At 53.1% G+C, this 17,417-nt stretch overlaps 5 protein-coding genes across 5 annotated transcripts; 3 read left to right on the top strand and 2 right to left on the bottom strand.

Annotated features, from left to right (window-relative positions):
- Window positions 1-5: 5 nt before the first annotated feature.
- Window positions 6-1,616, bottom strand: RHO25_011787 (uncharacterized protein; the record flags this gene model as incomplete). Its single annotated transcript, XM_023603204.2, has 1 exon — window positions 6-1,616. One exon carries the CDS (start codon window positions 1,614-1,616, stop codon window positions 6-8), a length of 1,611 nt encoding a protein of 536 aa, XP_023454546.2.
- A 3,204-nt stretch (window positions 1,617-4,820) lies between these two features.
- RHO25_011786 (uncharacterized protein) lies at window positions 4,821-5,482 on the top strand (the record flags this gene model as incomplete). Its single annotated transcript, XM_023603203.2, has 3 exons — window positions 4,821-5,196; window positions 5,271-5,333; window positions 5,424-5,482. The coding sequence occupies 3 exons, from the start codon at window positions 4,821-4,823 to the stop codon at window positions 5,480-5,482; spliced, it is 498 nt and encodes a 165-aa protein (XP_023455003.1).
- A 1,836-nt stretch (window positions 5,483-7,318) lies between these two features.
- On the bottom strand, window positions 7,319-9,238 carry RHO25_011785 (uncharacterized protein; the record flags this gene model as incomplete). The annotated part of the gene is made up of 4 exons (XM_023603202.2): window positions 7,319-8,456; window positions 8,519-8,777; window positions 8,847-8,917; window positions 8,976-9,238. 4 exons carry the CDS (start codon window positions 9,236-9,238, stop codon window positions 7,319-7,321), a joined length of 1,731 nt encoding a protein of 576 aa, XP_023455002.1.
- A 4,817-nt stretch (window positions 9,239-14,055) lies between these two features.
- Window positions 14,056-14,903, top strand: RHO25_011784 (uncharacterized protein; the record flags this gene model as incomplete). Its single annotated transcript, XM_023603201.1, has 2 exons — window positions 14,056-14,747; window positions 14,819-14,903. The coding sequence occupies 2 exons, from the start codon at window positions 14,056-14,058 to the stop codon at window positions 14,901-14,903; spliced, it is 777 nt and encodes a 258-aa protein (XP_023454997.1).
- Window positions 14,904-16,808: 1,905 nt separating this feature from the next.
- Window positions 16,809-17,125, top strand: RHO25_011783 (uncharacterized protein; the record flags this gene model as incomplete). Its single annotated transcript, XM_023603200.2, has 2 exons — window positions 16,809-16,935; window positions 17,034-17,125. The coding sequence occupies 2 exons, from the start codon at window positions 16,809-16,811 to the stop codon at window positions 17,123-17,125; spliced, it is 219 nt and encodes a 72-aa protein (XP_023454996.2).
- Window positions 17,126-17,417: the final 292 nt, after the last annotated feature.

The following is a 17,417-nucleotide window of genomic DNA, read 5'->3' as shown; positions in this document are numbered from 1 at the left end:
CACGTTTATATTGATCGCTTCCTCTTCTGCGCTCTGCCAGGATCTTCTGAGAGCGGGTTTATCAGCCACTCCGTAGCCTTCAAAGCCGCAGCTTTGCAAGCTGGTTTCGCTCCACACTCCAGAGCCTGCTGTATTCGTCTCCCGAGTTCATCCTCGATTTTATCCATCTCTTGCAGTAGCCATTCTCCCTGATCAGCAGGTACCACAGGAGCCGCATCTCTTCTCGCTTTTCTCCTCGCAACTCCATCGGATCCTGACCGAATCCACTGCTCAGCTTGTTCCTCCAGCTCTCGTCTCCCCATTCTGCCAAAAGAAAACTTCCCAGCGGCTTCCGCTTCTTCCACAAAATATCCTCCCTCGATCTCCCTCTTCTCCAGTTGCCCCTCTCTTAGCTTCTTCTTCCAGTTATTCAACCTCTTCTCCAGCCTTCCCCATTTGTGATTCAAATGCATCCACTCATCATAATCTTGCGGATCTTCGTAACAGACTCCATAACCCTCACAGTAGCATACCCTCGGATCGGGACACCACACGGGTGAGCCGTCGAAAATGTATTGCCAGAAATATTCGAAAACTCTCCCAGTCATGTAATCCGACATCGGCGTATACGTGAGCCAATCTCTGAAATGGACATACTTTTCTCGAGGCACGAATCGAATCCGTTCAGCTGTTACGGCGAACTGCGCACAGCAAGGCTGCGCAAGCACTCTCGGGACTTGCCACTCGGGCACTTCGAAGACTTCTTGCCATGCGTCCCTGATCAGAAGTTCTTCGGCTTTGTCTGCGTTGTATTCGTCCGTGAAAGGGTATAGATGTTCTGGACAGCCTGGATTGAAATGGCAGCGGAGATTAAAATATCCGTCCTTTTGAACTTTGTCGAATTGGAGACGTTGGAGCATTTGGGAAGTGCTGTAGCCTAGCATAAGATTGTTGTGCCAGGCTGTGCGATGGCCGTGAATGAAGATGTTGATGGGCAGCAGAGAATCGTAGTTGTCGATGATGTAGCTGAGATAGACCATGGCTTCGTGGCCTCGGTTTTTGGGCGTGTGGAGGGGTGCGGTTGGGTCATCGTTGAGGTATATGTAAGGCATGAAGCGCCCGCCGGGTCCAAGTAGGCCGTTCAGTTCTTTGTCGAGCCAGGAGTTGTTCGTTTTGCGCACCGTTGCTATGACGAGAGCGGCTTGGGGTATTTGCTCTTCGGCAACCTCATTGGACTTTGATGGTTGATCTGTATTGGTGCTGTCAAGTTCCGGTGCCTGGTCTGCCAAATTGTCGGATGCTGTGAGTGTTTGATCTGCAATAGCATTGATAGGATTCGGTGCCTGGTCTGTGACAGTTTCCTTGATTCCCGTTTCGTGGGTTGGAGTGCCAGTTAGGGTGGTTGCAGGTGGAGCATGCAGCGTTGTTGTCGTCGTCGTGATCGGAGGCTCGACGACATCTTTCAATGACTCGACGGGCCTGTTTTTGCTGGTATTGATGTTGATACGAGATGGATTGCCTTTCCAAGACGGCACATGTTCTCTCCAAAGAAAATGTGATTCAGAAGTAAAGAAGAAAATGGTAAGCAGAACAGAGAGGACTGCCGCAGCCAAGAAAATAGAATATGGCCGATTCATGCTAGATGATCGAAAAAAGCAGCCGTAAACAACGGCTGCTGGAATGCTAAACAGACATATGGAAGAAATGAAGAGCAGACATAGGAAAGAAGTGCTAGTGTCAAGTGGCTTACCCTTCTGTCGTTGCTCGACTTGAACGCGTTGCAAATTCGTCTTCATGGAAGCAGGTATGCGCATTGCGAGACGTCGGGCCATCCACGATGCGTAGTCACGATAGTCTTAGCGTCAACGAGGGTCCATGTGCTTGCGTGGTGCCGGACAGGGTGGTCGGCCGCCATCATTGGTCTTGTGCGGGTTCGTTCTTTGTGCTTAATATCGGGTCTCCTCTGGGTATCTTCTTCTACAGCGATAAGCCAAATAGTGCTTACCGGCCATAGCGGATGCGGCCCTTTGGTGTTTGACGCTCTTTGGAAGTTTGGTGTCAAGGATGTCACAATGGAAAGTGATAGGGAGTGGGTACTGTACGAGATCGGTCGACGTTCCTTCTCCTGGAGAAGCTTGCGTATTGGATGATGAATGACCGAGCGGCCCGAGCCGGCGGCTGTCTTCTGTCTCCAAGTAGGGCTCTCGGGCTCTTCTTCGAGAATTCACCTCCGTACAAGACACGACAGCATCTATGCCCGACAGTTGCGAATATCTCCTTCCAGCGTCTCTGATGCTGAAAAGAATCTTGATGGCTCGAGAGTTGTCCTGACGCTGCGATGGAGCCCTGGCCGCGCCTGGTCCTTGGAACGCCGGCGTCAGCTCCTCGGCGGTTTCGGTCCTCCCCATCAAGGAGTATAAGATGACTGGATACCCAGGGAAAGACCTAGAAGGCCAATGTATTCGACACTGCTGTACATTGCCGTGAGAGAAAAGCTGTCAAGCGGACCCAATCGAGTATCATCAGGATCCCAGACTCTTCCATGATGATCACTTAGTCCAGGAACCACGTTAATTTGGAACGACGCCACAACTGCGAACGAGCACTATCTCGGAGTGAAGGAGGATTTAGTTCGCTAGCTGATGGGCATCCGAATCGATCTTCCTCCGACCATGATTTACGATACTTACCGGCAGTGACAGCAAACCCATTGTACCACATGGATGGACGCTCGACTCCGCAACATAATCCTAGCTTTCGGGACAGTCTTGGAAGTTTGGACGGATCGTATTTTCTCAGTACGTGCCAGCTAATGGGAATGGACCTTTGCGGCAACATAATCTCAACGATCGAGTCTACGTCCTTTTCAAAAACATGCTGGACTCCATAACATCGCACAAGTTTTCCGAGCATCTAGCATGTTCAAAGAAGGCACGGCTATTGTTGCGGCGGTCGACATGTCACCATGAGCTTGAATACGTTGAGCATGGGTTCGAACCACCGAAGCGTCAGCTGCATCAATGTTGTCGCGTGCAGCAGCACCGGTCGCCTTGGCCATCGTATAGAATCTGTTACGTCCATCGCACGGAACTGTCAAACTCCGACTTTGAATGCGAGAGTGGCATTCGATTCACTCCATTGAAATATATGCCACGGGCGAGCTGGAATGGGACGTCGCCTATGGAAAGCACCGAATAGTCTTGGAAGTACCGACGAACCCAAAGTGCGTCACTGGTCGTCGCGAGATGCGCAGTTCACGTTTGCGCTATCAAGTGTTACGCGCGACACGTTGTTTGGCGAACGGTCTGGCAAACGTTCCGAAGCCTCTCAGCAGAACCGGTAATTCCCAGCAGCGCGACAAGTTTCGGAGATCTGTGAAACAGCAATAACGACCACTCCTAAGTGGCCTGCAGATCGTCTTCTCAACAAGTTCTTGTTGTACATGCATATCAGCTCGTGCTCACATCGAGATGTGTGCATCGTTAGCGAACGGGCTATCCTTTAACGCAGCTGTAAGCAACAGAGGTTCTTTGAGCTTCCACCATCTGGCAGTAGGTAAGGTCTTAGGTGCGGTACCCAAAACTGCATTAACACAGCATACCAATCGCAGAACGAATAACAATGCTCAGCTCTCGACTGCCATTGGAGGGAGTATGCAGAAAACGGACAGAAGTATTACTTACGACTCGACTAGTCGTGTCGCGACGTCATCCGATGCTGATCTACATCGAGGCTCTCTTATAGAGCGCCTCTATATTCGTCCTGTTGTCTCTCGGCGGTACAACTCATGCAAACAACGTTTTGCCCAAGAATCGCAAAACAAAAACAGCATGAGTCTTCAGAGCAACATGCAAGACGCCACACCTGCACGCTGCCACGAGACTACATGACTATGCATACGCATAGTTCTCCGACATCTGCAGACACGACTCGTGAACGAAGGTCATGAAGCCATTTAGAATCAGTCCCCGCGTCAAGGTGCTCAGGCCACAGTCTCCGCCTCTGATCAGCGTTTGTCGCGTGGCGGAGTGATGGTCTGTTTCGCAATGTAATGTTTCGCGGTGTGGTGTTCCGTGGTGATCACAACGCTGTCTAGGCAATTGTTCGTTCACGCTAGACCACGGCGACAGAACATATGGATTCCTGGAGCACATCCTGCTCTCCTTACGAACTAGCAATGCAGGCTGACGCTATGCTGCTCTTGGTTGCAGTGCTGGAGTCCGCTGGTCGCAATCCGTCAAGTCGATGCACTGGAAAGGCGTGCTTGCGTGGAGGCCTCACTGTCTCGGCTCCGTACTTGGTCGACTGCTGTCGTAGGCTCGAAGCACGGCCTCGTGTTCAACTCAAAATAACGATCAAGCCAAACAGCTGAACAGAACCGCAGGGGCTATCACTATACGGCGTCGGTGCCAAGCCTGGAGGATTGTGAAGCCCTACAGAGCTATGAAATCCACGCAGTGCTTAGATTCCGCAAGAGTCGAATCAGCACTCTGCTCTACCATGACAAGTAAGACGGACTGATACAATGTCCATATCTGTATCCTTCGTGAGAGCACCACCAGCAGAGATGAACAATACGAGATGACGCCAAGCGAAACGACCCTCTTTTGTAGCCGCATGCCTGAGAATGTGCGGTCCACCGAACACAGCTGAGGCTGGAGCGACCTAATCGAGGTTGCTGACATGCACAACAGGATAGGAGTCGGCATGGCTAGAACAACTGCTCAGCAGAGCAGAGAAGGGCCTGCTTGATGCTAAAGGTATAAAGCGAAGAGAGTTTTCTCTAATCGAAAACATCATTCACCACCAGCTTCCCATCCCATCGCATCACCCATTCTTCCATGCAAAAGCAATATCGTCAACAAGTTTTCCAGAACAACAAAACTCCAACCAAGAAGATGAAGATTCCACAGATGTGGGCCGCTGGCGCCCTCCTGGCCGGCTGTACTCAAGCTTGCACTCGCGTCCGCATCGACCAGTCGCGCGACCAAAGCAACCCTAATAACAAGTACACCAGCTACACGGCTTGGGACGATGACAAACCGGCCCTCACAATCAATGACCACAAATCCAGAATCAACCAGGAGAACAATCGCGAGGCTCTTCCATACCTCCGTTCAAAGACCGGGGACGTCGATGTATACATGCACTACTATCAAGGACCATTTGCAAAGCAAATTGGCGGGTCGGTCGCTTTCCCTAAGACTCCGGGTTATCGTAAGTCTATCAGATCGAGTCTCTTTGTCTTCACCAGGCCCGCCTTCGCAGACTGACAGTGTTGTGTTCTCTAGCAAAACTGCCTTTAGAGCAAAAGAATTATTTCGAGTACTACAACGAGGACGGAATCAAACATCGTAAGTGAACTGAGGGAAGGGAGTGCTATGCACCCCTCCGGTCTGGTCACCCTTTTTGAGACACTTACTTACCTTCTCCCCTTTTCTTAGAAATCTACTGTCTATGGGACAACTACAATTGCGAGGGCAAATACACTTGCGGAATTTAAGCAACCTCCGCCAGCCAAAGGGTAAAACGAGCAGCGCATTGTCTGGAGTCCTTTGCATTTTTCGGCGGTTTGGCATATCGTTTCGATCATTTGCGGGTAGGCGTGCACCTACCCCGCATCCACTCATTGTACAGTAGCAGCATAAACTAGATTTTCAAAATTGAGAGGCGATCCATCTCCCAAGCAACAGAAAAGAAACACACACTTTCAATCCTGATACACGCTCATCACACAAGAAGCTACAGCCACAATCACCTTGCAGCTCATGCACCTCAGAATACAAATGTGCTACACCGCTCCCACCTAGCATGAGCACACGACGCCCATGCATCGCACTGCAGCCATAGTACAAAAGTAAGGAAGGGATCAGAAACAGAAACAACAACTCACCACATGCACGATACAACAACAATACCCCTCTCTACTATACCAGTCCCCACCCAATCACCATCGGCATACGTACCTCTTGCATATACATCCTGCATCCTGCATGACACTCAAAACGATCCCCACCAATCCACCAAAGAAAACCGACTTCCCGGATCTCGTAAAGCACCAAAATAGGAAAGTGACACGTCTTTGTTGATGAACGAACAAGGTAAAAAATTCTGCTACTGCAAGGTCGAAGGGAAAAAAAGTCGGTCACAGTGGGGCAGCAGCACCCGCCCACTCCACTTGTGCTCGCGTGTACGAAGAGTGGGTCAGCTGCATGCAGTGCGACATCACCGCATCACACAATCGGCACGACGCGGTCGGAACACAGTCCGCAAAGGAGGCATTGAGAGAACATGGTTCGGGACCGCGTGGCAGTGGAGCATGACCACGAACGCCGAAGATGGGGGGAATGTTCTGATCAGGAAAAACAAAAACACTGGAAAGAGTTGTTTTGAATATGATTCGTTTCATTGAGACATTACGGCAGAGAACGAGAGACACTGTTGTTATTCAATGTCATCAGCCTCTTCTTCTGCTTCCTGGTTCTGCTTTCTGACCCCAGGTAAATCTTCATGGTACCAGGCAAAGGTTTCGTAGTACAACAGTAGTAGTACAAAAGTTGGGCCTGGCGCTGCCTGCATAAAGCGAGGTCATCTGGGGCGCCAGAGTTCCAAATCGTGGTACAAAGCTGGGGTTCAATTGCGCCTTGCGCGCTCTTCTCTTTCCTAGTCTGTACAATCCTGCAAGCTCGTTTCATTGGTGAAGCTGGGGGTTTGGTTGTGAGTCTGAAACTCCTGGCTACCAAGTGTTCATGGATGCTGTTTTATTCTGGGTGTACAATTCGAAAGTCGAAGCTGTGGACCGGCGATGCAATCGTGCCGGTAAAGCCAGGGCCGGAACAAGGTCATGATATTGTCCCGCGCTGATGAATGGCGGTGGAATGGCGTGTCAATGCCGCTCAATGTTGTTGGTGAGTAAAATCGGGAAGGTGACAAATTTGCGCTCTGTCAAAAGTAGCGTGGAAGCTCCGGAGGACGTTCTGTTCCGGGCTGCTGAGGAGGAATTCGTTGTTGCTAAGAGAGGTTCGCCTGTGGGTGGAAAAAGGCCGAGAGGATTGTGGGGATGCTGGGTATCGTTGCACTTTGCCGACGGTCACTGTACTGATGTGCCGTGGTCTTCATCGTAAAAAGACATAAAGGAAGGGAACGCAATGAAAAGTTGATCGTCCAGAAAGGAAATCCGAGGGTCGGTCGCCGCCGACGTTGCACCTGAAAGGAAATCGCCACTGGAATGGCTCGCTTGAACGCCGCAGAAATGCCTCGCAAAATCGAGGCGAAAGGGAAGTCGCTCCTAGAACGCCATGCTATGCAATGCACCAAGGCCAGGAGGGGTATTCGTATATCAGTAGGAGGCCATGCGTCGTTGATACGACATGCCAATGCCCTCTGCAATGTCGGCGCCGACTGCAAAGGTGCTTTGTGATCGAGGACCTAATGTACGACCAAGGGCGGTCGGGGAGTCGTCCATGTCATCAGATGTCGTGCCGAAGGCAAAGGTCTGGTTGCGAAACAGCTTCTGGCGTGGTTGTTGCTTGACCTTTGCCATGCCACGTTCACATGCCATTTCATGACGATGATCGTTCATTTCCACATAGTTTTGTGGGAAGCATTTGGAGGGATTCTCTGCGAAGAATTTGCTGTAGCCGCCATCTAGGATATACATCTCTGGATACGTGAGGTGGGGATAGTTGGCGGCGTTGACAGTCCGGTCGTGGCCTCGGATAAACTTCGCGGTGAGAGGTGCACGGTGCACAGAATACTCACAGTGGAAGATGAGCAGGGTATTACCACTGGGCACATTCGGGCTGAAGAGCTCGCTGGCCAAGTGTTGTTTGTCGTTGAAGTTGACAGCACTCTCGATGTGTCCGCCTTCATATTCGTATTCGAATCGACAGTCGACAATGAGAACGCGTTCATATTTGTCAGAATGCTTTTGGGCGAGAACATCAAGCATCGTTTCCTGGGTGATCCTGGGCAGGCCTTCGGGTTCGTCATCGGGCACAAAATAGGGCAGCTTGTGAGTAGGCTCCTGCTCAATATCCATGACAGAAGACAAACTCGATGATGGGTCAAACGTCTCTTGCTCCTCCTTCATGATATCGTCGGGATGCTGAAACATGCTGAGAGATCTCCGGATGAGCTTTCTCTGTGGTCGTACGAACGCAGGCCGTCCGGCCAAAGACTTGCGAACATGACTGCCAGACGGTGACCCATTGCAGCGATTCGCGTTGCTGATAGAAGTCCTTCGCGATGGTGGCAGCATTGAGCCCAAGCCGGACGGCCGCGGATCGTCGACGGGTGATTCGGTGAAGCTTTCTAGCAGCGAGGGCGTCGACGAGCATGACAAGCCAGCGGTGGCGACATTGCCGAAGCGGAAGGGTGGTAGCTGTGTCTCAGCGGTGGTGGGGCGCTGAGGAATGTGGCCTGTGGAGAGACCTTTGGTTCGGCTCAGGCCTGGACGACTAGCGGGTCTTCGACGCCTGGCGAGGCACGTGAGCGAGGACGATCTCAATGAATATGGCATGCTTTGCAGTAGACTTACTCTGGCGCCTCGAGCGATGCTGGGTCAATGGTTCGTTCAAGTACGGCGGGGGCAGGCAATTGATCGGGCGACAACAGGTCTGGCGACAGGTCTAGATCTGGACTGGGCGTGGCTTCAGGCGTTGGCGACGGCAAGGTCAGATGGAAAGTGCATGGCGCCTTGTGTGGCAGGGGCGAGATGTCCATGGACTCGTAGTATGGCGATGACGAGGGGACGATGGGCGGAGTTCGCGCAGGTTCGACTTCGATTGGTGGAGTGTCTGTTCGTTCTTGCCTCGTTAGCAGAGTTCCAACGCTCGGACCCAAGGAATTTGCATGTCGGCACTGACCCAACGCATTCTGCTGTGGCTTGAAGAGGTCTTGCGTGAACAATGAGCGTCGCGGGGTGGGCGCCTGGGGACTGGATTTGCCATTGTCAGCGGGACAACCACGCGGTATGCGAGGAATGTGCAGGTTACCTCTTATCGATGTGGAAGTTGGCGTCTAGATCGGCAGTCAGACTCGCGGTGGGAGATGACCCACGCACGGGCTTCAACGTGAAGTAGTCGCCCCGACGAGGCTTCTCGTGGTACATGCTCATGTTGTTGAAGTCGAAGTTGTTGTTCGGGCCCAACGTCTGGTACCCACGGTACGTGGGACGGCCGTTGGGGACATCTTTTCGACCGCCCCAAGTAGGAACCGGTATCGGACGCATTGCCGCCAGAGGCGATGAGAATTCCATGCTGGGTGGTGAGATAGTGGTGGTATGCCGGTCGAGAGTGGTGTAATTGTGTCTGGTGGATGTGGTGTGTAGCTCGGCGGGAGCTCACAGCTGGTGGGAGGATGGATACGTGGTGGATGTTGGCTATCGGGCTGGAGGAGCGATGTAGACCAAGTCAATGGCTGCTGCCAGTGCTGCTGCTATTCCAATGGGTCTGGGTATGTGATGTTGGAATGATCGGGCGACTGCCGGAGCCAAGTGGTCGAGTCGGGTGGAAAGAGTGTCGGTGCCGGGTGCGAGGGAGTGTGTCGACGCTGATCAGGCCGTCTGCATGCCCGGCGTGGTACAGTGCTCGCGGAGAGAGGCGTCTCGTGGTGGTAGTGGAGGAGGGTGAGGTCCTACGACCGTCCTGGGGGGAGCAGCCTTTCCCGCGTGCGTGCCGCCGAGTAGAGATATAGGCACGGCACGGCTAGTCCTGCTCGGGGGAAGACTGCAATGCACCTGCCCGACCTGCTTGCTGCTGCTGCTGCTCTGCTCTGTCGAAACGAGAGAATCAAGAGCGTGTGGCTTGGGCGGGCAGGTGGTGGGAAGAAGAAGAAGGCTTTCAGCAGCGCGTTGCTACTCACGACAGCCGATAGACTGGCAAGCAGCACTCGCCCCACACGACATGCAGCCCTCGGGCCTGTGCGCGCTGCGCTCACCACCCAGCACAGGACTGGTGCCAAAGCGTATTACCCGCTTCCGGTTAACCAGAATGAATAAGGCGACTGCGCGAGCGCTTGCGCGATCGAATGAGAGCGATGGCAGCGATGTATTGCAGCATCCCAGATCGACGAACAGCAGGGCATGCAGAGCTGCCAACGCTCGCTGCTTTTTGATATTCATGGCCGTACGCTGCAGAATCTTGGTTCGACATCGTCGATGCAGCTGCCTCCACGGCCCCGGGCAGAGCCTCTCACTGCCAAGCCGTGCGTCGGCGAGGAATGCCTCTTGCTGCGCTCCGTTTCACCGCAGCCAGCTCACCTGGCCAACTGCTGGGGACAGGCTGGTAACGAGCTGCGAGAGCTGCCCGCAAGGCACGCCGCCCGCCATGCACCGCGCCGACACACGCACGCCTTGCCTGCTGCTGCTATAGACTGCTACGCTACACTATCGCCCATTGTTGATGCCGTTCGACTAACGCTCAACGCCCGTCCGTGCACTGCCTTCTTCAGCTGCGCTGTTCCTACGATCCTGTGCAGCCGCCGGCGCTCGACAACGACGAATGCTAATCGACGCTTCGACGCGAGCCCTCCTCCCAAGATATCGAGCCGCCTGGCGTCATAGGGTCTCACTCGTTGCGCTCGCTCAACAGCCAAACGCAGCCAATCTCCGCGTCGAATCGCTCACGATGTTGCCAATGCCGTCCTCACGCTCCCAATGGAGCCGCTACGCGGGCGAGTCCGCCCCATCGCTAGCCGTCCTTCCAGTTGCAGTTCGCAGACGCTGCCCGAACGCGCATGGGCGTTGCTGGTCGTTTGAAATGCCTGCCCGCTTGCTGCTGTCGCGTGGAAAGCTTCGCCTGCTCCGATCAAGGCCGGCACTCTCGATCCGCAACACCTGCTGCCATCGCGATGCCGTACGTCATTCACGATGACACTCGCCCGCAGTGGGTCTATATACGGCACGCTGCCAATGTTATGCTGTGACGAACGCCGAAGAGCATCGTGAAGACAGGCACAACAACCTGTCGCCGTGAGCAGATCTTGGTAGCTCGTGCTGCGAACTGGTCCCCAGTCTCGCCCGCGCCCACGTTTGTTGGGCGGCCCAGGGCTAGAGCCAGCCAGTTGCCATGAGACGCCCACTTCATCACGGCCATGCCGAGCTGCGAGAGGGGTACCGTGCTCTGGCGCTGACTGCACGACTGCTGGCTGGCTGTGGGACGCTGACTAGCCGCGCTGCGCCAGGAACGGTTATCAGACGACGACAACTTCAGACCAGCCTGATGCTGATGGCGTCGCACTATCCGTGCCCATAACGCGGAAGACGCAAACCCTGATATCATGCCATCCTGGCTGCGGCAGGGCGAGCAGAGTGAGCGCACAGCCCTGTGGACAACGCTGGCCGGGGCTGGTCTGGTCGTCGCTCTGTGTGACGCCGGAATACGCGTTGTGTACGTGACGGGATCCTCTTCGCTTCACGGCTGTTGCTCGATGGCACGTGTTGACTCTGCGACGGCTTCGCACTTTCAGCCCTCCGCGGGCGTGTGCACACCACCGACACCCCCATCTTCATTTCGCATGTCTGACGTGCCTATATAGACCCCTTCGCGCAGCAACTCTAGCACGCGAGCTACCCTCACCGGAGTTGCCAACAGATCAGCCTGGTCAGCGGGTATCTATGCGCTCCTTGGAGACCTTGCACAGGCGGTTGCTGTGTGAAGCAAACAATCTGGAACATGCTGCTCGTGTGTCCAGAGCTTAATCCGCCCAACCCCAACTGGGAGCAGTAGAACCGACAACGACCTCTGCGACGTTCCTCAGACCGCTTTGCATGTTGCCATACGACAGCCCGAATCAATCCGTTCATCACCAAGTCATGCGCTCGCATATCCTGGAATGTTGATGCGGCATTTCTATCGCTTCCATTGCCAGATTGTCACGCGCTTGTCGCTGCGATTCGGGAGAACATCGCGAAAAGGATCCTGCAGCGAGGCTGACTACGGCATCATCATACATCATCTGATCTGGAGTCGCATGGGCGAAGCCATACACCAAGCGTCATGGTCGGCCCCAGATCCTGCTCATATTGCCATTGCATCACATCGCGGACTATACGAAGCGGCGCGTAAACAGTAAACAATGAACGCAAGTCGCGTGTGTACCCCGAGCATTGCTGCACGGCTGACTGCCTGCTGTGCATCCGCACATCCTCACGCCATAGCTATAGCTACGCTGCTACAGCTTCTCTAGGTTCAATCGCACATGAAGGTAGAAGACCGGCTTCATCAGACCACAACGGTACAACTTCGATGCGTCGCGTACATCCCTTGGCCAACATGGCAGCAGCAGGCAGCTACATGTACTTTCGAGCGACAACATGCGCCTGCAACACAGCACAGCTGGTGAAAGAGCTTGAAAAACTTAGACGTCAGCTTATCGTGCCCTTGCAAAATGGTCACACGATGCGAAAGAGGCATGCTGGAGCAGAGAACCGATGCGCATCTCGATGGAGTGCTGCTCTGCATCGCATCGCATGACTTCCTTACGTCCGACGGCTAGACGTAAACATTGAAAGCTCTGCAAAACAACAACAATCTCGAGTCGAGTAAACATCAATACTCTGCGCCCGCGTCAGCCTGCAGCTATGTCAAGGCCAGCTCCGACCTCAGTGCTGCCCCATCACTTCACTCCGTGACTCAACATGCGAAGGCGACGAGGTCTCGACGTTAAAGAGAAATATCGCCATTGCCGCTTTGTGCGACGTGCTTCGTTGGTTTCGGTGAGTCAAGTCCAGGTGAAGCTGTATACGGACCTGTCACCTAGAAGCGAAGACCATCTCTTGCTCAGCGCTGGCGATCACAACCAGGTTGAAGCTGCAAACACATTTTTTGACAGCTCAACAAGGAACTGAATCGGAGAAAAAAATTGGTTCCCGAATTCCGTTGCTGGCCGGGTCATCGTTGTTGACGGCAGCAGGTACCGATGCCTCGTGCGGATTCAACGTGCACAATGACTATGACCTCGATCAACGAGGACGGCGCAACTGGCTTGCAAATCGCACAAGCACAAGCACAGTAACAAAACCTCCATATGTGACTCACTTCGCGCAGAAAGGCCTGTACACCATCATCCAATATTGTCTAGGGCAGCGTACGCAAGCTGACTGGGATGTCCAGGTGAGGCGTAAGAGGAACCAACTTTTTACCCAACAATGAAGCTTGCAGACGCGAACCGGACGCGCAGCGTGTGGCCTTGGAGTCTAGAACATCGCACTCCACTCGAGGCTCATTCTGAGCTTTCAGTGCGACGATTGTGACTGCCGCATAAAAGTGAACAAATAGCACCCGCGCGTGCCAGACCGCTTCTAAAAACGCAGAAGACATCGTCCCCTTCGTGGTTGATGTTGCGACTAGAAGGCAAGAACGTGCCGAACCATTGCTTTCCATGTACGTCACAAGCGAACACAAGACAACATAACACTCACAAGCCCGTTGAACGTGTCAATTTCTCAAAGCGAGATGTTGTTATTGCTGAAGTTGCAGGAAACGAAGAATTGAGGCAGAGATCGGGATCGAAAAGAGTGATGATCTTCATCACACGCATCGAAGATTTCGCATCCCACGAACACGTCTCCCTCGTTCCTGATCGTGTTGATCTGATCTCAATCAGTTACCTCGGCGGCGCATTATTGGGAATTGAGGCACAAACCGACTCGCTGTAGATTGCGCTCTCCTCACGTTTGTCATGTCTTGTCTGTTGTAGCTGCATTGGGCAGTCGTGTCTGGCTTGGCGGATCGGCAGAATAGTCGACTGCGACAGAATGACGAGCTAGTCACTTTCAAGGTAAACAGCCAACACCGAGACTCGTTAAATGCACAAATTGAAAGAATGGTGAAGCAGTCGTGCGTAGCAGCATGTTATCGTTCAACATGTTCGAGCTCACCTCTGCCTGAAAGCTGCTGGCTGATGCCTGACAACGCCCCCGCTTCTTACTCCTCTTGTGCGTGTCTGTTGCAGCACTTGCCTTGCAGCTTTCCACCAACACAATGACAATCGTGGAAAATTGATCAGCTCACTCGAAGAGAACATCACAAATAACCATACTGACCAAGCAACGAAAGACGAGCTCTTATCACCATGGGCGGCAAACCAAAATTCAAACCATCCGCCAAGCCCAACAATACCATCAAGCAAGACCTACTTTCAAAAACCACAACCACAAGCACCGAAGATACAATACCAGAGAACTGGCCTCAAGATATCAAATTCCTCACCGATCACGCCTACACCCCCGCAGCTCTTGAACTTCAACCCAAACTCTCGCGAGCGCCCTCCGACAACAGTTCCGACCCATGGACCAAAGTCCAATCAAACCTCATCCACCCCATAACACCACACATCCAAATCACCACAATCACATCTCCCACCCACCCAGCCTGTGGCCAACGCGGTCTCTTCGCAGCCTCAGACCTCCCACCAGATTCTTTCATCCTCCTCTACCTCGGACTGGTACACACGAATAGTCTGTCCGATACAGATCCTCATTCCGATTATGATCTCAGTCTAGATCGAGAGATTGGGCTGAGTGTTGATGCCTCGACTATGGCAAACGAGTCCCGCTGCGCGAACGATTATCGCGGTGTAGCGGAGAGGCCGAATGCAGAGTTTAGAGATTGTTATGTACAGGTTCCGTCGGAGAAGAGAGCGGATGGGGTGAGGTGGGAGAGACGAGTGGGGATTTTTGTGTTGAGTGCGGGGAAAGTTGGGAATGCGAAGAGGAGGAGGGGGATTTTGAAGGGGGAGGAGGTGTTGGTTAGTTATGGGAAGGGGTGAGTTGTGGTTTTCTTTCTTATTGAAATCATGTTTGGGGAAAGATCTACGCTGATGATAAGTCCTGTAGATTCTGGGAAGGACGTCAGTTGTTGGGAATGTTTAGGAAAGATGATGAGATGGCTAGGACTGCTACGCTGGCGCTCGAGCATTGATGAGATGAGTGGTTGGTAAGGGTCTGGTTAGGGTCTGGTTTCCCAAAGGACGAGCGAAACCGATGAGAGATTTTGCTCTGGTGATGATGAAGTCTGATGTTCTGCATTGACGTCGAAACGCGTGGGATAAGGAGTAACGCCATCGAGAACCACTGACTATGTTGTATGTCTTCTGCAGCAGTCGTCATGCCATATGCGCGAGACTTGCGTGCTATCGGGAGTCACAGGACTGCAGAGCTCAGCGCTGGCTCTCGATAAGGCGGTGCATCCAGATTGATACATTGACTGGCACGCACTTCTTCGGATGAGCAGGTTCTCGCGCGTGGGAAGTCGCTCCGGGTGGCATGGTGCTCAGCTGTCCCGGATATATGAGCAGTCGTGCACAGCTCAAGCTGCAATCTGGATATGCCGATGCGGCCGCATTGTGATCTCGGTGAGCTGGACTTTGCTTCTGTGCCTCACGCGTTCGTCGAGATGGCCCCAAAACGGATACACTTTCCTCTGGCGCAGCGCCAGGTCGCAAGCTTCCGGTTTTGACCTTCTCGAAGCAGAGATGCATTTGGAGTCAAAGTACCTAGCATCCACGTGGGGAGCATGAAAGGTGATGGGGGCGCTCCGGCCATGTCACATTTGCCGGGGCGCGGCCGAGATCACTTGGTCCACAGGCCGCGCCATCAGAAGTCGGATTCGAGCGCGTCGAGAACGAATTGTCTTGCGATAATTCTCTCCTTGCGTACGATACTGGGAGGTGCGCTTTGTTCGGACGTCAGCAGTTCAAGGGTCCAGCAATATAATCGAGATTGGCTGCGTCGAATGTTGCGCCGTGGTACGGCTCGTTCGCGGCAGCATCATCACCCGGAGAGTCGAAGTTAGCGTTCGACACAGGGATTCTGGAACACTGGTCAATTGTGCAATTCTTGACGAATGCTTCAGGAAATAAAGATGCTTGATGTTCGCTCGCCAATGTCGCTTCGCGAATTCCGAGGTAGTGGGCGTGACGACAGAATTATTGAATCGCAGCAGGCATTTGGGCATCGACGTTTGCGGCAACAACAGAAGCAACGACATCGCCATTTCCTCCCTTCTTTCCCCTCACCAATGCGAGACATCCACCCACCATCGAGACTCGACTGACACACGACTGCACGCAGCGCCCGCCGCCGTTGTGCTGTGTGGTTTGGCGTGAATCAGCCATCATCGAGGTCCACCAAATTTCAAGAATCGAGAAGCAGAGAGCTCCACATTGTATTCAACGCAGAAGCCCGTGCGCCAGAGAAACGCGTATCGGGTCCTTTGAAACGGAGCGCACGTCATGGAGCCTCCAATCATACTTATGCCGGCCACGAGAAGTCCTTCTCAAAAGGTGAGCGAACATTCCCAAACAAGTTCTACATCATTATCGCAAGCCACAGCAATAGTCAAAGCCACGCGATATTCCGAACGCTAGTTGCTCGACGCTTGCGTGTGATCCGAGGAGGCGACATTGCAGTAGCTCAACTTTTTGCCTATCAGCAACCGAACTCTGACACCATTTCGCTGCGAAATTATTAGATTCCTATGTTGCAACAAGACCTCATACTTCCTTCCACTGGACGAGATATGCGAACAAGTCCGACACGGCGAAGAAGAAGATTATCCACGGCTTCCTCGTCTTCATCTTCTACGACGCCTCCGACATCACCTTCCCTCTCGCCGTCTGCAGCAGCCAGAGGAACCATGTCATCATCGGCGTCCAGCTCCGCCAGCGCATCACCGACGCTTGAAGCATCTGCGCGAGGATCATCAACACTTTCGACACCACTTCCACGTCCACGAAAAGTCTCATCGCAATCGCACATTCCTGAAGCCATACCCGAAGACGAAGTTCCTGATTTTAAGCTTCAATATTCGTGTTGCTCTTCCACAATGGATCAGGACCCGCTTGCGATCAAGGCCAATTTGACCGAAATGCTGAATTGCGAGCAAGTGAGGAATGATCAGAAGATGAGATTATGGATCCAATCGAGATTGATGGATGCCGAATTGGAGCTGAGTAAGTCTTCCTTGTCTGCTGTCTCTATCTCTCAAGTCTTGCAATTTAGCATCGCTCCTCGAATCAACGTCTAATTGCTGACATCCTTATTCTTGCAGAACGCCAACGTCGTCGAAGAGTCAGTCTACCCACACCTGATCTGGTCCTAGATACTGGTGGTACTGCAGACAAGCCGGACGAATGCTCCTAAGCTCCATGCTTCACTCTTCCATTTTCGCATACTGGGCCTTCCTTTGGGTTTCGATTTAGCGAGGAGTTATCGTGAGGCGTTCCGTTTTCGATCGATTGTCGGCCTTCGTCGGGTCGCCAAAGTGGGAATCCAAGTGGAGCCCGCCAGCTTGTGGGTTTATCGGGTCCAAAGATAGGGATTGCACTTCTCGTGGAGTGCATTAAGTCGAGCTCATCAGAAGCGGCACAGCAGATCGCTATCGTGCGTGGCCAGAGCGGACGATACAACAGAGTCGAACTTCGTCTGAGATGTT

Source organism: Cercospora beticola, chromosome 8 (assembly GCF_033473495.1).
Source record: "Cercospora beticola chromosome 8, complete sequence".
In the NCBI taxonomy this organism is placed as follows: domain Eukaryota; kingdom Fungi; phylum Ascomycota; class Dothideomycetes; order Mycosphaerellales; family Mycosphaerellaceae; genus Cercospora; species Cercospora beticola.
The sequence above is the reverse complement of the archived record's forward strand: the minus strand, read 5'-3'. Positions and strand labels throughout refer to the sequence as shown.